The sequence below is a fragment of the Bos mutus genome, chromosome 22, assembly GCF_027580195.1.
Source record: "Bos mutus isolate GX-2022 chromosome 22, NWIPB_WYAK_1.1, whole genome shotgun sequence".
In the NCBI taxonomy this organism is placed as follows: Eukaryota; Metazoa; Chordata; class Mammalia; order Artiodactyla; family Bovidae; genus Bos; species Bos mutus.
Window position 1 is genome coordinate 7,939,278 of NC_091638.1, and position 24,106 is coordinate 7,963,383.

Genomic DNA, 24,106 nt, shown 5'->3' on the forward strand with positions numbered 1-24,106 from the left:
ACTGCTCATAATATCTGCCACACGAAACTAACATGTCAGCCAAGATTATTAAATTTAGTCTTCCAATACAATCAAAAACCATTAAAGCTACTGAGTTATAAATAACAGTAAAAACAGCAAAGGCTAGCATTGTGCTTCCTATGTAACTCAATTTAATTCTCACCTACCTTAGGTGGGGGTTATTAAAGAATTTGCTGAAATGAGCAAGCAGTAGAATGGGATCTAAACACAGGCCCAGGCCCTAGAGATGGCTGATGACAACCGCTCGCTGCTACCCTCTACCGCTCACTCTACCACACACAGAAAAATACTCAAACCGTCAGTCACAGCAACCAAGAGAAACGTTTAAAAGGAACAAAAGGGTATCTGAATAGTGTGTGTAAGGACATCCCTAGGGAGCCGAGGCACTTATTGAAAAGCAGGGATGCCAACTTCTACCATCTACTTTAGGAATGGAAGTTCTCCCTTCCATTGTATCTTTTAGTGACAAGACCATGAGATTCATCATAACTATGCTTAAGTATAGTTCAGTCACCACAGGAACCAATAAGTTTATTGCAATAAATAAAATGTTAACAATAAAATTTTTTTATATACAAAGAGTGTCATAAAACAAGATTACAATCTTCACAGGTGTCTATAAAGGGTTCTAATTCAATCGCTACCTGAGCTGAGCAAGCAGAACTAGATAACTGTGAAAAGAGCTTTATTGTATACCCTTTAATACCTTTTGAACTTTGAACCATGTATATAAATCTAGTTAAACTGTTAAAATTTTAAATGGTGACAATTAACTCAAAATTTAGAAAACACTGGAACTATTCTAGTAAAGAGACCTGGTGGTTAAGAAAACCAGATTTGGAATCAAACCTCTGGGGTTAAATCTCTATAAAGACCATAGTCAATCAAACAGGGTAACTGGAGGAATAACTATTGTTTTTGGTAAATAAGGCAAATTCCCACGGCAAGTCATTTTCCTTTGGTAGAGCTTAAGAGTTAATTTGAACCTAAGAAAATTAACTTGTGAGCAAATCTGAATAAAAATCTAACTCCTAAAAACCAGAAGACTAAATAATAAATTATGTCAACACTTAACAGTGACACCATCAAAGCTGACACACAGATGATACTACACTACAATGGGTCATTGCGATACATTTCACATACTTTGCAGCAACTTTTCAGGGTAATGTCACTCTGTGTGGGTCAGTCACATCCAGCTCTTTGAGACCTTACAACTGTAGCCTGCTAGGCTCCTCTGTTCACGGGATTTCTTAGGCAAGAATACTGGAATGGGTTGTCATTTCCTCCTCCAGGGGATTTTTTTTCCCAACCTTGGATTCACATCCATGTCTCCTGCATTGCAGGTGGATTCTTTACCACTGAGCCACTTGGGCAGATGCTAGCTAAAAAATAATCACAGGATTCTACTGGAACTCCTAGTTAAAAATTAACCAAGCCCGATTTTCATTTTCCACATCTACACCTGATTCTTTTTATATTTCAGGAAAGGCTTCTGTAAAAAATCAGAACTGTACATGCACAACTGAGAATGTCTCCTTTTGAAAGGTGAATCTAATCAGCTTGCTTTGCTGAGGGATCAGATCAAGATGGTGGAGGAGTAGGATGTGGAGCTCACCTTCTCTCACAAATACAAAAAAAACCCCATCTACATGCAGAACAGTTCTCACAGGACATCTACTGAATGCTTGCAGAAGACCTCAGACTTTCAAAAAGGCAAGGAATCCCAAATAACTGGATAGCACACACAGAGAGAAAGACAAAGGGATCTAGATAAGACCTGCACTTGTGGGAGGGAGCCGTGGAAGAGGTAAGGTTTCCACACGCTGGGAAGTCTCCCTGGCGGGGAGATCATCAGACAGAGCGGGAGCTTTGGAGCCTCAGAGGAGAAGGCGGCAACCGGTGTGTGCAGCGCAAGACTGGGAGAGACCCGCACAGAGGGCTGGTGCCTGGAGCAGCACTCGGCAGCCTGAGACGCTCAGCAGCTGGGGCAGACTCGGGCTGGGTGCTGGGGCGCAGGCCTCAGAGGCTGGGTCCTGGGGAGAGGATGACGGCCAGCACACACTGAGGAAAGTGGCGGCAAGCATCCCAACCAAACTGCACGCCAAAAACAGAGAAATTAAACTAACACAAGCTACACAGAGACACTGCCACACATAAATAGCCCACCAAGGCCACAGTAGATAACTTTCTCCTAAACTCACAGAGTAAGAGAATATAAGTAAAATGAAGACGCATAGAGAGTCCCAAATAAGGTGAATCCAAACAGACTCACACCAAGACACACAGTATTCTAAAAGCAGCAAAAGAGAGTCCATTACAAGGGACCCCAAAGCTACCAGCTGATTTCTCCACAGAAACACTGCAGGCTACAAGGGAGTGGCAAAATATATTCAAAGTCTTGAAAGGGAAAATGTGCAACCTAGAATATTCTATCCAACAAGACAATCATTTAGAATGGGAAGAAAAACAGAACTTCTCAGATAAGAACTAATGAATATAGCAATATTAAACCTATCCTAAAAGAAATATTGAAAGACCTCTAAATAGAAACAAGAAGACAAAGGAAGGAAGAAATTACAACTGGAAAGTAAATCACTTAAATTAGCCAGTATACAGAGCAAAAAGAAAAACCTATTTATAAAAGTGAAGATAAACACATGGAGCAGAAAAAGAATAAAGATGAAGGCATAAAAAAGGACACCAGGAAAAAGAAAAAAAAGGACACCAGGGACTTCCCTAGTGGTCCAGGGGCTAAGACTCTACGCTCCGGGGCTCACTCCCTGGTCAGGGAACCAAGTCCCACGTGCCACAATTAAAGGGTTCACATGCCACAGCTAAAGATCCCACACGCCACAACTAAGACCCTGAGCAGCCAAATAATAAATATTTTTAAAATAGTAAACAGAAAAGGACATCAAAATCATAAAATGTGGGGAGCTCCCGGGTGGTCTAGCAGTTAGGACTTGGCACCTCCACTGCCAGGGACCTGGATTCAACCCCTGGTCAGGGAACTAGATTCTACACGTTGCAACTGAGAGTTCATATGCCACAACTAAATATCCCACATGCCTCAACTAAGACTCGGGGGAGTTACATAAAAATGTTTTGGAGAAAAAAAAAATCATAAAATACAGGGAAGGAGAGTAAGAAAATGCAGGTTGTTCTTCTTTTTTTAAAAGCATGTGTTTGAGCCTATATGACTATCAGTGTAAAGCAAGCAGATACAAGGCGTTAACATACTTGAAAAACAGGGCAACCACAAATTAAAAACAAACAATAGATTCATAGAAACCAAAAAGAAGAGAAAACAAGCACAAGAGGAAATCATTAAACCACAGAAAGAAAAAACACTTCAATTGGAAAACTAGGTTTAAAACAGAAATAAATACATAAGTATCAATAAATTACTTTAAATGCCAACAGACTGAATGTTCCAATCCAAAGAATGAGTGGCAGACTGGATAAAAAACAAAGAGCCTAGGGAACTCCCTGGCGGTCCAATGGTTAGGACACCATGCTCTCACTGCTAAGGGCCCAGGATCAGTCCCTGATCAGGAACTAATATACCACAAGCCACATGGCACAACCAAAGAAACCCCCAAAACCAAGAGCCTACAATGTGCTGCCTATAAGAGACCCACCTTAGGGCAAATGGCACACATAGACTGAAAGTGAGGGGATGGAAAAGGATATTTCATGCAAACGGAAATGATAAGAAAGTGAAAAGCAGCAATACTCGCATCAGACAAAACAGACTTTAAAACAAAGGCTATAAAGAAGGACACTAGAGGGCTTCCCTGGCAGCTCAGTGGTAAAGAATCTGCCTGTCAATTCAAGAGACAAAGGTTCAATCCCTGATCCAGGAAGATCCCACATGCTGCGGAGCAACTGAGCCTGTGTGCCACAACTTCTGAGCCTGCATGCAGCAACCACTGAAGCCCGCAGGCTGTGCTCTGCGGCAAGTGAGGCCACCACAGGGAGAAGCCCACGCACCGCAACCAGAGAAAAGCCCAAGCAGCAGGGAAGACCCAGCACAGGCAAAAACTAATAACATTTTTAAAAGCACGCTGCTGCTAAGTTGCTTCAGTGGTGTCCGACTCTGTGCAACCCCATAGACGGCAGCCCACCAGGCTCCCCGGTCCCTGGGATTCTCCAGGCAAGAACACTGGAGTGGGTTGCCATTTCCTTCTCCAATGCATGAAAGTGAAAAGTGAAAGTGAAGCTGCTCAGTCGTGTCCGACTCTAGCGACCTCATGGACTGCAGCCTACCAGGCTCCTCCGTCCATGGGATTTGCCAGGCAAGAGTACTGGAGTGGGGTGCCATTGCCTTCTCCAAAAGCACACTATATAAAATAAAGGGGTCAATGTAAGAAAATACTTTTATACTCACCGAGATATATACACCTAATATAGGAACACTCACGTACATAAAATACTAATGGACATAAAGGGAGAAATTTATGGAAATACAATATTAGTAGGAAACTTTAACATGCCACTGACATTAATGAATATAACTTAAGAAACAGAAAAATCAATAAAAATAAATCAATATCAAATAAATTGATTTTAAAAAATCAATTATATGCTAGAACAGTTAAGACTTGATTATTTTCAGGACATTTTTATCCAAAAAACTCAAAACACAGTCTTTTCAAGTGCACATGGTTTATTCTCTACAACTGACCACATACTAGGGCACAAATCAAACCTCGACAAATTTAAGAGTATAAGAATTATTTCAAGAATCTTCTTTGACCACAACAGAATGAAGCAAGAAGTCAACCACATGGATAGAAATAAGGGGGAAAAAATGATTTCATGCAGACTAAACAACACGCTACTTAAAAAAACAATGGGTCAACAATGAAATCAGACAGGAAATTTAGAGAAAACTGACTATGACAATATAACCATACAAAATGTATGGGATGCAGCAAAAGCAGTTCTGAGAGGGAAGTTCATAGCAATAGAGGTCTTCCTCAAAAAAAAAGAAAAGTCTCAAACAACCTAACCTATCACTTAAAAGAATTAGAAGAACAAACAAAATGTAAAATCAGCAGAAGAAGGAACTAACCAAGACCAGAGAAAATAAGCAGACTAAAAAGGAGTCACTAAAATGAAGAGCTGGTTCTTTGAGAGACTAAACAAAAGTGACAGGCCTCTGACAGGGCTCACCAGGGAGCAGAGAGAGAGACCCACATAAACAAAATAACAGACCAAACAACTCTCAACTGATACGACGGACACACGAAAAAGCCTAAGAGAGTACTATGCCCAATTATATATGGCAAAAAATTCAACAACCTAGAAGAAATGGACAAGTTTCTAGAAACATACAGCCCCTGAAAACTGAAACAAGAAACATAATTTGTACAGAACCTTCACTAGAAGTGAAATAGAATTTGTAATTAAAAACAACTTCACAAACAGAAAGTACAGGACCAGATGGCTACCAAACATACAAAGAACTTATACCGATTCTTCTCAAACTCTTCCAAAAGACTGAAGAGGAGAGAACACCCCCAAAGACATTCCATGAGCCACCATCACTCTGATAATGAAATCAAAGATACCACAAAAAAAGAAAGTTACAGGTCAGTATCTTTGATGAATTTAGATGCAAAAATTCTCAACAAAATATTAGCAAACCAAATCCAAGAACATATAAAAAGGAATACACATCATGACTAAGTTAAATTCATTCTAGAGTCACAAGGATGGTTCAGATATATGCAAATCAACGTGATACATCACATCAACAAAAGGCAAAAGCCACATGAGAAGCATTTAACTACCATTCACAATAGAAACTCTTACAAAAGTGGGTATAGAGGGAACATATCTCAGTGTTATAAAGGCACTGATGACAAGCCCACAGCCAACATAATAGTCAATGGCGAAAAGCTGAAAGCGTTCTTGCCAAATTCAAGAACAAGGCAAGGATGCCTACTCTCACCACTTCTACTCAACACAATATTGGAGGTACTTGCCACAGCAATCAGAAAAGAAATAAAAGGTATCCAAGTTAGAGGAGAAAAAGTAAAACTGTTACTATTTGCAGATGACATGATACTCTATACAGAGAAGCTTAAAACCTCCACATATAAACTATTAGAATAAATGAACTCAGCAAGATAGTAGGATACAGGAATAATATACAGAAATCTGCTTCATTTCTTTACACCAACAATGAAATATTAGAAACAGAAAGTAAAGAAAAAATTCCATTTAAAACTGCATCCAAAAATCTTAGAAATAAATGTAGCTAAGAAGGTGAAAAACCTATATGCTGAAAACTATAAAACATTAATAAAGGACTGAAGATAATTCAAAGAAATGGAAAGATAGCCCATGCTCCTCGATTAGAAAAATTAATACTGTTAAAATGGTAATACTACCAAAAGCAATCTTCAGATTTAATGTGATCTCTACCAAATCACCCATGACATTTTTCACAGAACTAGAATAATAAAAAAAATGTATATGGAGCCATGAAAGACTTAAAATCGCCAAAGCAATCCTGGGAGGGGCAGGGGGGGGCGGGGAAGACAGGCCGCATAACTCTCCCAGACCTTCAGACAATACTACAAAGCTACAGTAATCAAAACGATGTGGTACTGGTACAAAAACAGACATATATATCAATGAAACAGAACAGAGAACCCAGAAATAAATCCATATACTTTCGGTCAATTAATCTTTGACAAAAGAGGCAAGTGTACTGGACAAGTTGGACAGCTGCGTGTAAATCAATGAAGTTAGAAAACACCCTCACAACCTGCAGAGAAATAAACTCAAAATGGCTTGAAGACTTAAACATAAGACATGACACCATAAAACTAGAAGAGAACATAGGTAAAACATTCTTTGACATAAATCATACCAATGTTTTCTTAGGTCTCCCAAGGCAGTAAAATAACAAAAAAACAAATGGGACCTAATCAAACATACAAGTTTTTGCACAGTGATGGAAACTACAAAAAAAAAAAAAAAAAAAAAAAAAACAACCTACAAAATGGGAGAAAATAGCTGCAAATAATGCAACCAACAGGCGTCAAATCTCCAAAATATACAAACAGCTCATACAACTCAACAACTAAGACAATCCAATCGAAAAATGGGCAGAAGACCTTAAAAGACATTTCTCCAAAGAAGACATACAGATGGCCAATAGGAATATGAAAAGATGCTCAACATAGCTAGCTAATTACTACAGAAATGCAACTCAAAACTATGAGGCACCACTTCAACCAGTCAGCATGGCTTCAAAAAGTCGACAAACAACCAATGCTAGACAGGGTGTGGAGAAAAGGGAACCCTCCTACGCTGCTGGTGGGAATGTAAACCGGTGCAGCCACTGTGGAAACAATCGAAGGGATTCACACAAAATCTTGGGTTCCGAACTTTTTCAAAATATTATGCTAGGCAATAAATGTTAGAAGACAAATCTGTGAAAGAACTGATATTCATGTAAGTTTAAAGTGTTACAATTTCTTTAAAAAGGTGTATAAAAGTAGAATTTATGATTATTCAAATGCATTTTTAATGCTTATTCAAATGTATCTTTTCAAAAGTGCAGCCTACATGCAATTCATTTTTCCACTTTTTTTCTTAAAATGCTGGGAGAAATTAAGAGGTAAATTACCACAATTCTACAACCAATAACATACTCCTCATTAATACTGCAAGGAGCAGAGTCAAGTCCCAGAAAATCATCTGCACTTCTAATATGGATTATGGTCAACCTCAGGTGTCAGCTGGAAGGAGGATAGAAGGAAGCCTGCTAGGGTAATGGAAATACTGGACAGAGGCGGTATTTCTGAGGGAATAAACGATATACAAATTAACTGACTTGCACATTTAAGACTTGTGGGGAACTCACTCCCTTAGTGGTCCAGTGGTTAGGGGTTTGAGCTTACACTGCAGGAGGCAGAGATTCAATTCCTGGTCAGGGAACTAAGACATCGTATGCCATGCTACAAAGACTTGTGCACACTACTATAGATACTTCAATAATAACAACCATTTAAGTAATAAACAATTTATTTTTTATTAAATATTTAATTATTAACAATTTAAATCTAAGCTTGATCAAACTAACATTGAGCGAGTTTATCAACTGCTCTATGCTTCAGCTTTGAAAATCTGTAATGGATCAATAACACTTCCTGGGTTATTGTGGAAGTGAGACAATGCATATATAGTATTTAGTACACTGCTTCAGTACAGTGAACACTCAGTGAATGCAGGTCTAATACATTATCACTACAGATGGGGGACTGCAACTTTTATCCATGTGAGATGTCTTTATCCAGTTTAATAATAACAGTCGTAAGGTACGGATATTCCGCCAGGCCTAAAGACAGACACATCCAAAGTTCTGACTTTTCATGGGCTCATTCATCCCATGGTATGCACCTTAACTTATTCAACTTTTCCCTAAGTAAGAGAGATCCCAGTTACTTCCTTTTTTCTCATTAGAAATGAAGTGATAATGAATGCCCTCAATCTCTACATTGTCTCTTCCAATCTTTTTATGTGTAAAATAGATTAGTGCATAAACTATTACGGTTCTTTCAAATATGAAACTTAAGTCTCAAATAATTGAATGCCTACCCATCAAAATCCTAAAATAATATATTAATACCAAAATTAAGAGTATCGCCAGAGGCTACAGATTAGAATTACCTGAAGAAAAACCTCATAAATTCTAAATTTGTATGTCAAATGAAAATTCAGAAGCTTAAAAAAAAGTTTTCTTCCACATCTTACAATAAACACTAACTAAAGTAGTCTAAAATCTATAGCTCTTTCCAAAAGTTTGAGGAAATTAAAGATTTTATTTATTGACAGAAAAGCAATCACAAAATACTCTTAAGTGAAAGTCACTCAGTCGTGTTCGACTCTTTGCAACCCCATGGACTATATAGTCCATAGAATTCTTCAGGCCAGAATAATGGAGTGGGTAGCTGTTCCCTCCTCCAGGGGATCTTCCCAACCGAGGGATCAAATGCAGGTCTCCCGCACTGCAGGCGGACTCTTCACCAGCTGAGCCGCCAGGGAAGCCCAAGAATGCTGGAGTGGGCAGCCTAACCCTTCTCCAGGGCATCTTCCCAACCCAGGAATCGAACCGGTGTCTCCTGCATTGCAGGTGGATTCTTTACCAGCTGAGCTACCAGGGAAGCCCAACTCTTAAGTGAATAGATGTTAATTTCCATTTTGCTGAAACAAAATAGATACACACACAAAGAAACACACCTAGGGTATAACTGCTTTTCCTGAGGGGGATGCAACTCAAGTCCAGTTTCAGCTTTATCCCTTGACATATGCAATTTTTCTACAATGAGTATGTACTATTTTTGCAACAACAAAAATGTTCAATTCTGTTTAAAAACAAGAGTCCAGGACTTCCCTGTTGGCTCAGGGCTAAAGAATAAGGCTGCCAATGCAGGAGACACAGGCCTGATCCCTGGTCCAGGAAGATCTCACATGCCACAAGGCAACTCAGCCCGTGCTCCACAACTACTGAGCCTGTGCCTTAGAGCTGAGGAACCACAACTCCTGGAGCCTGAACACTCTACAGCCCACGCTCCCCGACAAGAGAAGCCACCGCAGTGAGAGCCTGCGCCCTGCACTAAGAGTAGCCCCTGCCCGTGGTAACCAGAGAAAAGCCCGCGTAGCAACCAAGAACCAGCACAGCCAATTAAATTATTAAAACAAACAAACAAACAAAAATAAGAGTCCCTCAAGCTTTCAGTACCCAACAAATGTAGGTATCCAACAAATGAATTCCTGCATAACCAAGTACTTTTGTTAACACTGGTAAGTCACACTGGCCAGTGCTCCAACTGCTCAGTGCACCTCAAAAAGAAATTCTTTACTCTTTCTAATGGTAAATCACCCCATATCTCTATTTTCTATTCTGCCCACTCTCACTTTCAAATCGGCAAAACACAGCATTCTCATTAAGCGGAAACAAGATTTGACACAGTTTATTTTAGCCACAGACTCCACCTTGGTGCAGTCTATTCTCAGCCCAAATCTGCTTCATGCCAGAGACCAAGTCCCTTGCTAGCTGGACTTCTGGTTCATTCTCAGGTTCCACACTGAAACCATGTTCCTAAAAATAACTGACATCCTTTCCTACCTGCTTCTCCTTCTGATTTTGTCTTGAAAACACCCCCTAACACATGTTGGTCCACGCCGTCTCTATGAAATCACTTTCCACAGATTATTGCTTTGTGGGCTCACAGTAAAACATTCCCCAATTTTTGTTAACTGTAGCTGTCTGAGAGAAGGAACCTAATTTTCAATTATTACCACTAACCCAGGCTGCGATGCCCAAAGGCCATTTTGGACTTCCGCGCACTCTTAGGTCAGAGCGTGGCACAGCCATACCGACCTTGGTTCAGGTAGGTGAGCGTCTCGTCGTGCAGCTTCACGGCGGGCGATGTCGCGGCACACATCACGTACTGGAAGGGTGGGTGTTTGGTCTCGTCATCCAGCGGAAGGCTAGAATCTTCCTGCTTGAAAATGGGCAATGCCAAGACATCGCTGCAAAGAAAAAGCCACACTGACCTTACTCAGGGTCTAAAATACTTAAAAACATATAGAAGTATTTAAAGGTAGTTTCTTTTAAATTTTAAGATCACAGATATTATCAAGAGGGACCTCCCTGTGGTCTAGTGGTGAGGGTTTGGCACTTCCACTGCAGGGGGCATGGGTTCGGATCCCTGGTCAAGGAACTAAATCCCACATGCCACTCAGTGGCTCCCCATATGTAGAATAAAATAACTATTAATGCTAATCTGGCACCCCCAAAAGATAGCTTCAATAACCCATATATCTAGTGGGAGAAAGAGGAGTGGGTGGCTATAATTAGGCAAAAGTATTAAAATGAGAAATATTTAAAGTAAGCAGTATTTAATAGTTAATAAAGTCCAAACTACTGATAAAGAGATCAGGCTAATAATATATCTAGTACTAAAAAAAAAAAAAAAAAAAACTTATGTCAAAAAATTCTTTAAAAACTTAAAACTCATTATTTCTATTAAAAAAGATCAAGAGTACGGAGCCACCTGTTTTGAAAGGTAGGTCACCCTGGCACCATGAAATTACAAAGAAGCATTTGATTAAAATGGTACTTTATAAAAAGTTCCCTTCTAGGCTTAGCCAAGTGCTGAGAGCATGAAGCTTCACACTCAGTCTAAGACAATGGCTTCTTCTGAGAAGCAAACAGTAGCAGTATAAACAGCTGCTATTTTTTTCCCCCCAAGAATAACTTGGGGCATTGATCAGGAGGCGGTGGGGGGATCTTCTGGGGTACTGTCTATATTCTATAACTTGAGTGGTTAAACACACATGGATGTTATCTGGTTTGCCTTAAAAAAAAAAAAATCAGCTGTCTTTTACATACCACAAAATTCACCCTTATAAAGCGTATGTTTCAGTGGCTTTCAGTATCTTCACAGAGTTGTGCAGTCTTCACCGCTATTAATTCCAAGACATTCTCAGCACCTCAGAAAGAATTCTCATACCCCTAGCAGCCACTCCCTATACTCCCACCCTACCCACCACCACCCGAGCAACCGCTGAGCTGCTTGTCTCTGTGGACCTGCCTATTCCAGATATACAACGCACACAGAATCACGTGACCTTTTGTGATTGGTTTCTTTTATTAACACTTAGTGTGATTTCAAGGTTCATTCATGTTGTAGCACGTACAGTACGTTATTCCTTCTTATGGCCGAATGATATTCCATTGTATGAATACACCATATGCTAATTATCCATCATCAGATTATGGACCTTTAACTTGTTTCCATTTTTTGGTTATTACGAATATGCTGCTATGAACACTTGTATATGTTCTGTGTAGACATGTTTAATTCCTTTGGATTTATATCTAGAAGTAGAATTACTGGGTCATATGGTAACTCATATATCTATCGACCTTTTTGAGAAACTGCCAAACTGTTTTTTAAAGTGGCTGCACCATTTTATATTTCCACCATTAACATGTGAAGGGTAGGGTTTTGTTTTGTTTTTTTTTTAAGATAATTTGCTGAGCTGTACATTTATATCCTGATGACTTTTCTATGTCCATTTCTCAATAAGAAGTAAAACAGCAAAACATCCAAATGAATAACTACTATAACAAGACCTCAAAGACTTGTCTCAACTGTTTATCTGTTCTTATGAGCTGTTAACTGACAGATATCTGGCTGGCCCATTTTAATTAAATTCAACTTTTTAAAAAATGTGGGAATAAGTGAAATGAAAGGGAAACCCTGTATTTCCTCTTCCCACATACATTTCTATTAAAGCACCAGACTGATTATTCAGGGACTAAATTACACACTAATTCTCCTTCATTTATACCTAGAAAATGTCAAAACACTTCTAAGTCAAAAGTATAACTGAGGAACGCATAGTTAGCAATGGTCTCCAGCCCTCTTCTAGAACAGAGATATAAAAACTTTACAGGAAACTTAAAAATGGTACTTTAAGACTCAGAGCAGCTCTCTTTATGAAACAACTACAGCAGTCAAAGTAGCTCCACAGCAGATTAAAATAAATACATATTCTGTTTCACATATATGTAATTATTTACAGTTTTCTGGGTGAGAGAATTTCCTGGTGGTCCAGTGGTTAGGACTCCATGCTCTCACTGCCGAGGACCAGGGTTCAATCCCTGGTTAGGTAACTAAAACCCCACAAGCCATGCAATGTGGTCAAAACAACAACAAAAAAAGTTATCTTGGTGAGAAAGGGAAAAAATGAGATGAGAGCTATAAATCAGATGCTTTAGTTAATCATACTAAAAAGTGACATGGAGAATAATTTTAAGGTCTTAATGCTAACTGCCTTGGTTGATCATTACATACATAAGACATCAGATTGCAGAAGATTGGCTATTTATAAATAAACTGCTACATACAGTAAATAAAATTTTATTTGCTTCAGATCCTAGAAGGCCACCACCATTACATTCCCTTGGTTATGGTAGCTCAGACAGTAAAGTATCTGCCTACAATGCAGGACACCCAGGATCAATCCCTGGGTTGAGAAGAGGCCCTGAAGAAGGGGCTGGCTACCCACTCCAGTGTTCTTGCCTGGAGAATCCCATGGACAAAGGAGCCTGGCGGGCTGCAGTCCGTCGGGTTGAAAAGAGTCGAACACGACTAAGTGACTAATACTTTTATTTCCATAGCCTACTATGCTTTTGGTAGGTGCTAAAAACTCCTGAATAAACATAAACATGTATAGATCATCTACTGATGCAATCCCAATTAACTTTTCACTTTATTAGAAAGACAATGAATTCCAACCAACACAGCAGCCAGAGCGAGCCTCTGCAAATAGAAGTTGGACCATTTCATTCCTTTGCACTCTCTCCATCACCTCACTTTAGAAACCAAGGTCCCTGGAAGGACCTGGTTCAGTCACTGCAGCCTCCTTCCTCAACCCTTCCGGGGCCTTTGCACTGGCCTACTCTGCTGATGTCCTACTGGCTCACTGTATTCAAATGTCACCTTTTCAGTGACAACTGTAATCCTCCATGGTACTCCCAGCTGCTCCTTTCCTGCTCTATTTATCCACAAAGCATTTCACTTTCCAACACTATACCAGACTTACATTTGTATGCCCCATAAGTGTAACTACCCCCCAAACTGGTTTCTCTTCACAGACTCAAACCCAGCGTCTAGCACAAAAGAGCTCAAATATCTGCTGAACTGATGAATGAACTGCAGCACTGATATGCAATCATTACTAAAGTGAAAAGCCAGATCTCCAGACAATTTGAGATCATAATTTCTACCAGGATGAGCCATAAGAAAAGTTCTGGTATTCAGTTGATTTTGTAACCTCATATTCCAGACAGGTAGGTCTCCCAGGGATCTGACAAGCAAATGAAAAGACACAAGGATTTGAATTATTCCAAGTAATCCTGATGCCAGTATCCAAAAATATCCAGGCACACAAAGACAAACACGACTTTAGGCGCAAGAACCAACAGCAAAAACAACAGATGGCATATACCCAGTTCCAGATCCTGTCTGTTGGCATTCAGTGCTTTCCTGATTCTGCTGCAGAGGGTTAGAGGTCTGAAGACTACATATATAAGACATCTTGCCAGCTGGAATCTTGGTAGGTTGCTCTGAAGGGAAATGAAGAGGGAGTGGGAAAGAGCAGAAGCAGGCAACCACAGCTGCAGGGAAGTTCAAGGCAGCAGCAGCCATGCCTCCAACAGCCAGCCCTTCTCCCTGAACCCTTCTAGCACTTCCACAGTCAATACTTCACCAAACCCTTCTCTGCCTGAGACAGCTCAGTGCATCCTATTTTCCTGACTGGACACAGACCAATACCCACCAAAGACTTCAAGATGCCAGAAGTACTGAACCTATATGATAAAATTAAGCTTACTTTGTTTAAAGAAATAAAGAATGAATATTTAACAGTAAGATTACACAGAAATGAAGAGTATATAAGGAAAATGGAACATAAACAAAAAGTTATCCAGAAGGCAGCACAGAAAATGCCGAAGAGGTGTTAAGAGAGAAAGGGAGAAGATTCTACACTGAAGTCTCAGAAGCGGAAAGAACGGGCAGAGGCAGCATTTGATATAAAGGCCCAGTAAAGTCCGGACCAATGAAGTAACACTAAATCGCTGATTTAAGAACCCAAAGTAGGATAAGCAATTTTCGAACCCACGCCCAAAAGCACATCAAGAAAAACTTGTAAGCCAGTATGTGTGTTCATATTTCAAAAGTCCAATTTTTTCAGTAAAGTACCAAGTATGGAAATTCTACTGAAAGTAGGCCCTGGCAGGAAGAGTTGTGGGTCTGAGATGGGGCCACCCCATCCTTAAGCAGAGCTGGAGAGGGACTGGGCGAGGGCGCAGAGGTGAGACCACCAACCAGCAAAGGGATGCGCTTGAGAGTGGAGGTGGTGCGCTTCCCGTGAGGCCTGATCAGCGCTTCCTTAGAGCCACCCTGTTACCTAAGTAACGGAAAGGAAGCATCGGATTTAAGCAGGGTTACGGTTGTGTTAAAAAAGAGGACCGGGGAATAAAGCAAAAGGGGGCAAGAGAACAAGGGTATATGTGGGCAAGTAACTACAATGATTGACCAGGAAAATTTAAACTGGTTGGGGAAGAAAACAGGAGCTCAAGAGAGTACATGTGTGCGTGCTCAGTCGCTCAGTCATGTCCGACTCCTTGCGACCCTATGGACTGTAGCCCTCCAGGCTTCTCTGTCCATGGGATTTCCCAGGCAAGAATACTGGAGTGGGTTGCCATTTCCTACTCCAGGGGATCTTCCTGACCCAGGGATCAAACCCAAGTTTCCTGCATTGGCAGGCGGATTCTTTACCACTGAGCCACTGGGGAAGCCTCTTCAAGAGGGTGAGAAATTGTGATGAGAGCAATATTAGTGGTTGTATTAATAAATTTTAATGGGTGCAGTGATGGCAGAAGGAGAGTAATAAGGGAGAGAGTGAAGGACAGGGGGCAGCAGGTGAACTCTGAATCTGAGATTGCAGTGGGTCGCATGATGGGTAAATCCAGGTCTAATGTATGACCATAGGATTGAGTAGCTGAGATAATGTCGCTGTAAGAAAGATACTCAAGGAACGGAAGTGTCAGGCTGCTGGAAGGCCCATTTAAATATCTTGTGAAGTCACCACGAGTGAACAGACTAGTCGTGTTCACTGTGACAGTGAGCTGGGATCTTGAGTTTTTAAAATAAGAAATGAAAAAAAAAATAAATAAAAAATAAAATAAGAAATGACCCCCACACCAGATGACTGCAATCACTGAGGGCCTGGTGACAATCAGTGGCGTGAAATTCAAAGCTGGGGGTCTTGCAGAAAAGGAGGGAGACAGAACAGTCCGGAGGCGGCTGTGAGAAGCCGCAAGGATCCCTCCCCAGGCTCCTGGTGCAAGAGCAGGGATGTGAATGTAAGCCCCCAGCAGTTGAGAGGGTCTCAGGGGAGAAGGGTCCTCAGATAGCAGGTTTCCACAAGAGCAGGGTAGGGGAAGACAGCATTAAGAGACAAAGCTGGCTATACTAGTTTCCTAGGGTTGTCATTACAAAGAACCAGAAACTAGAGGCTTAAAACGGCAGCAGCTTCCTGTCTCACTGTTCAAGGGCCGGAAGTCGAATCCAGGGGTTGGCTGAGCACTGGGAGGGAAGGCCTCTCGCAGCTTCTGGGGTCTGGCGGCGGGGGCTGGGTGCCCTCACTTGTAGGCGCAGCACTCCAGGCCCTTGGCCAGCTTCTTCCCGTGTGTCTTCTGTGTCCCCTCTGTGTGTGTGTGTCTGTGTGCGTCCAGATTTCCCCTTTCTATAAGGACACCAGTTCTCTTCAACCAGTGCCCACCCTGATGACCTCATTTTAACTGGATTACCTTTGTGAAGTCCTTATTTCCAAATAAGGCCACATTCTGAGGCATTGTGGGGGGGTACCTGGGACTTCAACATATCTTTTTGGGGGACACACAATTCAATCCGTAACACTGACTGCTTGGGAGATTTTTCTGATAGACTGAGAATTCCAGAGAGTAAAGTGGGAGAATTTTAGGAACCAGTCAGAACGGGGAGCTGGCTACAGAAATGCGCAAGTGCAGAGCACCGTGCTGAACACAGGACAAGGAGTGTCCTGGAAGTCTGGAACTTCCCCTAGTCTCGACAAACAGGAACCAAGTGCAGTGGGCTTCCCTGGCTCAGTGGGAAGGCACCCATCTGCCAGCGCAGAAAAGGCAGGTCCTGGTTCCTGGTCCGGAAAGATCCACATACTGGGGAGCAACTAAGCCGTGCACGGCAACTACTGAGCAGAAATGCCGAAACTACTGAAGCCCGCGTGCCCTAGAGTCCATGCTTCGCAAAAGAAGCCGCCATGAGGAGCCTGCACCGCTGCAACTGGAGAGCAGCCCCTGCTCGCCACAACCTGAGAAAGGCCCTCACAGCAACAAAGACACAGCACTGCCAAAATTAAAAAATCAGAGTCAAGTGCACAAAAGGACTGGTCCAGTGTGCCCTAGAAAATGAGACACACGTCTAGGAGAGACTGATCAAAAAGAGACGGCACTAATAAAGATGAGGAAAAAAGATGTAACTAATGATATAAAAACTAGTAAGATGAGAATATCACTAACAACTATAGCAACGTATCTGAACATATGGATAAGATGAACAATTTTCTAGAAAAATTAACATCAAAACTTTAAGACATAAAAAACTACAAGACTTCCACAGTGGCACTGTGGATAAGAATCTGTCAATGCAAGGGACATGGGTTCCATCTCTGGTCTAGAAGAGCCCACAAGCTGCAGAACAACTGAGTCCCTGTGCCACAACTACTAAGCCCACAGTGCTCAGAGCCTGTGCTCCTCAACAGGAGACGCCACCGCAGTTAGAAGCCCGGGCGCCACGAGGAAGGGCGGCCCTACTGGCCACAGCCAGAGAAAGACCACGCAGAGCCAGTGACAGCCAGCACAGTCTAAGCAAATCCAGTCATAAAGACATAAAAGGCTTAAAAAGAAAAGTAATGCTACAGAGACCGATACTGTGGTTAAAAATTTTCCCCCAGAGAAAACTTTCACAGAGGAGTTCTATGGGACTTTCAGGGGCAGCTCCTATACAAACTATTCAACAGGACAAAAACCGAGGAATTAACTTTATTCCTTATGAAGACTTATGCAATTGTGACATCAAAACTAGGTACAAACAAAACTAGAAAAGAAAGTGAAAAGCTCAAGTCAGCCATAAATATAGATGCAAAAAGCCTAAACTGAGTATTAACAAATCAGATTCAAGAGTTTTGACAAGCCATCATCTAGCTGGGTATTTCTCAAGAACACAAGGACAGAATCCAGAATCTGCAAACAGGACGACAGATTTAGATCACTGATGGGCACTGGATTTATAACAGAATGGCAGTATAGAGAGGTGAGAAATAGTCTTCATTTGGGCAGCACATATACTAAAATTGGAACGATACAGAGATTAGCATGGCCCCTGTGCAAGGATGACATGCAAATTCGGGAAGCATTCCATATTTTTTATACAGAGTCAAGTAAGTCAGAAAGAAAAACACCAATACAGTATGCTAATGCTAATGCTAAGTCACTTCAGTCGTGTCCGACTCTGTGTGACCCCACAGACGGCAGCCCACCAGGCTCCCCCGTCCCTGGGATTCTCCAGGCAAGAACACTGGAGTGGGTTGCCATTTCCTTCTCCAATGCATGAAAGAGAAAAGTGAAAGTGAAGTCACTCAGTCGTGTCCGACTCTTAGCGACCCCATGGACTGCAGCCTACCAGGCTCCTCTGTCCATGGATTTTCCAGGCAAGAGTACTGGAGTGGGGTGCCATGTATACTAACGCATATATATGGAATTTATAAAGATGGTAACGATGATCCTATATGCAAGACAGCAAGAGACACAGATTTAAAGAAGAGTCTTTTGGACTCTGTGAGAAAAGGTTGAGAGGGGGATGATTTGAGAAGGTAGCGTTGAAACATGTATATTATCATATGTGAAGCAGATCGCAGGTCCAGGTTTGATGCATGAGATGGGGCACTCAGGGCTGGTGCACTGGGACGACCCTGAGGGATGGGATGGGGAGGGAGGTGGGAGGGGGCTTCAGGATGGGGAACACATGTACACCCATGGCGGATTCATGTCAATGTATGGCAAAAACCAATACAATATTGTAAAGTAATTAGCCTCCAATTAAAATAAATAAATTTTTTAAAAATAAAAATGCTCAAATGGAAAAAAAGGTGAGAAATAAACAGTCTTTTCAAAGATATTAGGTAAACTACAGGCTCATACAACTGCAACTAACTGGCCTCCTCTCATACAATACCAAAAACAGAAGGAAAAAAACACAACTCTAGAGAGATTGTAAACTTAGATGTGATATGTAAAGTAATAAACCTTCAGAAAAGACTATAAGAGTATTGTTATGACCTCAGAGTAGGGAAAGGCTGCTCAATCTGACCATATCCCGATCAAGACCTTCTGTTTAAAAGGCACCATAAAGAGAATGGGAAGGTGTCACGGAGTAGAAGAGAGTTGTCTGTGACATATATGTGTAATCAAGGCTAGTATCCAGAATATACAGAAGACTACAACAAGAAAATAAACACAGGCTTCCCTGGTGATGCAGCGGTTAAGAATCCTGCCTGCCAAAGCAGGGGACACAGGTTCAGTCCCTGGTCTGGGAAGATCCTGCATGCCGTGGGGCAGCTGAACCCCACGTGCCACAGCTACTGAGGCCCAAGCACCCTAGAGGCCCTGCTCCACGACAAGAGAAGCCTGCACACAGCATCTGGAGGGTAGGCCCCACTTGCTGCAGCCAGAGAAAACCCCACACACAGCAATGAAGACACAGCAAGTCAAAAATAAAAATACAGAAAAATTTAAATACTGTTCCAAAAGGGGGGGGAGGGCAGGGGAACTGAATGGAAACAAAGGTGCTGCCTTCAAAACCTGGGACAGAAACTTAACAGAGAAATATATAGCTATGAACAGATTAGAAGCAGACCAAAAACAAAGGAGAAGGCGCCTAACTAAAGACAGCAAGTCATCAGAGTCATCAAAACAACAGGAAAGAACCACAAAGATGAAACAGAAAACACAGTCAAGAAAAACAAAACCAAAATCTGATTTCTTACAAAATACGAGATATAGACAAACTTCGGAAAGAGGTCATGGAAGAAGGAAAACACACAAGAAACGCAGGGAGTGAAAGAAATGGTGTAATCACAAATATTGGAGAGATCAGTTAAAAAAAAACTCTGGAAAAAAATTCCCACAACTAAGATAAACTGTGAATTTCCTATGTCCATGAAGCAAATTTAAACAGGCAAACACCTGTGTAGGCAAAAATAAAATAAAATCATCTAATCCAGATTGTCTTTATAAAGCTTTATAAAACCTTGAAGAAAAAATTAAGTCCCATGCTCAGATGGTAAAGAATCCGCCTGCAATGCAGGAGATCTGGGTTCGATCCCTGGGTCAGGAAGATCCCCTGGAGGACAGGGCAACCCACACCAGTAATCTTGCCTGGAGAATCCCATGGACCCAGGAGCCTGGCGGGCCCCAGTCCATGGGGTCACAAAGAGCCAGACACGACTGAGTAAGCACAGCACAGCACACAAAAATATTTAGCCCATAAAAAGAAAGTTACCCAGCTCACAGGAAGCTGATACAGGCTTAATGTTTTTTAAAAGGACAGGCGAACAAAAAAAAAAAAGAAAGAAAATTGAGGCTCAATCTCAGCTAGGAACAGAGACAACCTATTTATGAAACTTTGGAAGCATTTTCTCTAATCAGTAAGTAGACTAAAGACTCAAGTTCTTGGTATTTCTAAACAACACTGCAGTGAATGCTAAGGCTTACCCCACACTAAGGCAAGAAAATTAAATGTAAAGATTACACAGGAAGAAACAAACCCATCACTATTTAAAGATATCAACTAGGATAACTGAGCCCCTAAAATTATTAGAACTAATAAGTTCGGCAAGGTCCTGCAGAAGAGGAGAGAGAGAGAAAAAAAAAAGAAAGATAAAATAAGAGAGGAAAAAAAAAGAAAGATAAAATAAGAAAGAAAAAAAAATACAGCATTCCCATGTGATTTTCCTTCTATCCAGAAAGATCATCTTCCACCTCGAGAAAGCTTCTTAGTTATTCGCTGGTGAGCAGCCAACAGGTGCAGTGGAAAGAAGTGGAGGTCAGACCCCCAACTTCAAATCCTATTTCTTCCCTTTGCTGGGCTCTCTGAACTCTTAAGAGTGGGTTTGTTTTTAATTTAGTAGAAAATACTTTAAATACCCACACTCTAGGCACATGTTAGATGAGAGGTTCTCAAAGTATGGTTGTGGAATCCTGGAGAACCTGAGATTTTCAGGGGTTCAGGAGGTCACACCTATGCTCAGAATAATACTAAACCATTATTTGCCTTTTTCACTCTTGACATTTGTACAAAACCAATGGTGGTTAAAACTGCAGGTGCCTTGGCATGAATCAACGCGGTAGCACCAAGCTACACAAGCAGTCATTGTACAAAAACATTAACTTTATTAAATACTGGTCCTTGGGTAGGTATAATGTATTTCTGTTGCACACCTAAGTGCAATGGTTTTCTAAAGAAAAGGTTTTTATGAAACTGATCTGTGACTGGATTAAGCAGCTTCTCTTACAGAATATCATTTTTACTTAAACATTGACAAACTGTGATTATTCATTTCTGAGTATTTGACAGAAATTTCCTCAAAAGTGAGCCCTTTATTTCAAGGAAAACAACTATGACAGCATTTGTGACCAATGACAAAATCTGCACCCTCCTTCCACCACGTGCTTTCTCTGATGAGACGGTGGTGATACTAAGGAATGTGATTTTTTGGTATTGCATAGTGAAAAATGAACATTGAGAAGATCTGCAAAACTCAAGAGATCATTATTTTCCAAATGAGCAATACTTAAACATTTAAAAGTACACAGGTTCAGAGACCCAGTCAAAGTTCAAAACAGACCAACTGATTCTAATGTAACAATATAAAAAGTACATTGACACAGTTTCAGATTGCACATTGCAACTTTAAGAAACTGCCTCTTGTCAAGTGCTGGTATGCTGGTATACTATCAAAGAAGAATATCCAGCATGATCTGAAACGGCTATTAAAATAATCTCTCCTTTTCCAACCACATATCTATGGGAGGCTGAACTTTCTTCACTTATGTCAACCAAAATAGTATACTCTAATAGCAGGTAAGAGAATCCATCTGCTTTACTGTGCCAGACATTAAATAAATTTGCAAGTATAAGAGAATGCCATTCTTCATGTTTGATTTTGAAAAAGTTTTCAAATAAAATATATTTGTGATAATGTATAATGGTTTGTAATTGTTTTCTCAAATAAATTAGTAAAATGTAAAAGTTTCTGATTATGAATGGACTACAAAATATACAGTATGCTATTCTACTCAGACAGACTGAAACAAAGTAATCCATAAGAAAATGACACCAACAGGGTTCTACTCTCCTCAAAATCATTCCGCTGAAATCCTTGGAAAGCCGAATAGTATTCATAGGTATAGTCTATGTTTGCCTTCAAAAAACTGTCACGTGTTTAAAAACGTAACATTTCTAGTTACTACGTATCATAAGTATCAGAATCATAAAAGAGAAGGAAAGACTAAGGGATTGTCATTGAAGGAGATAAAAAATAAATGCAATATGGGATCCTAGACAGAACATGGATTAGAAAAAAGGCAATACAGAAAAAAAAACACTGTGAAATCCCAATAAATTTTGTTCTTCAGGTAATAGTTCTGTACCAAGGCAGTTTTGAAAACTGTACTCTGATTATGGAAGTAGGAGGTGCTGGGTAAAGGGTAGATGTCAGCTTTCTACACGATCTTTTTAACTTGTACATCTTAACTCATAAACTCACAAAGTTTAAGAGAGACTCTACTACCAAGATGCAGCACAGAACCGTTTCCAAAGCAAGCAAAACAAATATGACAGAGCTCGTAAATTCAGTGACAGAACCTACAGCAAAAACAAAGGGTCCAGCATCTTTTTCTTCCTTTCCGCCAAAAGCAAACATTTAAGTTGTCCTGGCAAACTGGCAAGTGTTACTGTGATGAAACACATCAAATTATGAGACCATATCAATAAAATACCAAGTTTCAAACAACACCGAACGAAGCACACAAACTGCACTGAACTTACTCTTAGGGGAGTGCGGGGACCACCCCGATTTTAAAAATGGAACACAATGAAATCTACGGACAAACAACAGGATATGTATAAATTAGCTGAGTGAATGGTTTAGTCTACATAAATATTACTTTTTGAATATAAGGTTTCAATACTCAGCACATGTTTCTCCAAGGCAATCAAAGTATATTATTAGAATCTATCCTTTAGAGCAGGGGTCAACTAGCTACAGCCCAAAGGCCAAACCCAGCTGGCCTGTTTTTGTACAACCATGACCTAAGAATGGCTTTTATATTTTTTAAAAGGTTGTAAACAAACAAAACAGAGTGACAGAGATTCTCTGGCCTACAAAGCCTTGAATATTTGCTCTCTGGCCTTTTATAGAAAAGCTTTGCCAAGCCCTGCTTTAAAGTAATAGATTTTATGTGATTAAGTGAATTTGATTATAATTTAGTTATTAATTATAAAGCCCAGTGTGGACACTATGAAGTATCTTTTTTTTTTTAACCAACAATTTACTGAATTCTTTTAATATTAAACCCAGAAAGTTTTTGAAATGTGAAATGAAGAATTTTATAGAAATTATTCCCAATTCTGGAAGTAGTCTCAGGTACCACCATAATAAAATTTTCAAATTTCACAGATTCTGAAAATTTCCTATACTTCCAAGAAATGTCACCCACTCCAGAACATTCTGCTTTAGCATGAGACCCACAGAAAACCATCAGCTATTAACAGTTACATAATAAAATATATCCTCAGTAGTCTTTTATTAACTTAACACTGATCACAAAGTTGAAGTTTTCCCATTTCCTCCAAGGGACTATAAACTGACCTTTTAACATTTTAATCAGTATAGAAAATCTGTCTTCATCTCAAACCAGTTTTGATTTAGCAAATTATTTATAAACTACAAATGTACCTCCCAATTGAGACTATATGTAAAATACACCTTTTGTTTCAAAACAGATTTAAACCATAGTGAAGTTTTACAGAGCTCAGGCCAATGCCCTTTGCGAAGGGAATTACTTAGTATAAAAAATATTTTTATGCATAAAGAAGTCACATTAAAAAATTTTTTTCAGATTATCCCTTAAATCTTGAAACCTAACTTACTATAAATTATATATTTTTTGTGAACCCTTAAGATGGAATGAAAATTACCAGGTGGCCCAAAAGACCTTCCTAAAGGAGTTTTATTGAGTTATACTTTTTTGAGTCCTTTGGTTATCTGCTCCTTACTTCACAGAACATGTATGACCCAGATTTCAAGTTACAATGGGTTTCAAGCCTTCATTCAGTGAAGGGAAACTCAGTCCTCTCTTGAAATGGTAGTGCCACTGACAATC

The 24,106-nt window shown here is 40.4% G+C and overlaps 1 protein-coding gene and 1 non-coding gene across 6 annotated transcripts in view; one reads left to right on the forward strand and one right to left on the reverse strand.

Moving 5' to 3' along the window:
* The window catches only part of UBP1 (upstream binding protein 1), a 64,466-nt gene that overhangs the window by 37,373 nt on the left and 2,987 nt on the right, over positions 1 to 24,106 (reverse strand). For 4 of the 5 annotated variants that reach the window (XM_070359502.1, XM_070359505.1, XM_070359501.1 and 1 more), the window contains exon 2: positions 10,430 to 10,581. In XM_070359502.1, the coding sequence (XP_070215603.1) occupies positions 10,430 to 10,581 (152 nt within the window). Of the gene's footprint in view, positions 1 to 10,429; positions 10,582 to 11,443; positions 11,462 to 24,106 lie in introns of those variants that run through there. The other variant, XM_070359504.1, reaches the window with a different exon arrangement.
* On the forward strand, positions 17,986 to 18,089 carry LOC138984820 (U6 spliceosomal RNA). Its single transcript, XR_011462104.1, has one exon. It is a non-coding gene; the product is annotated as a U6 spliceosomal RNA (small nuclear RNA).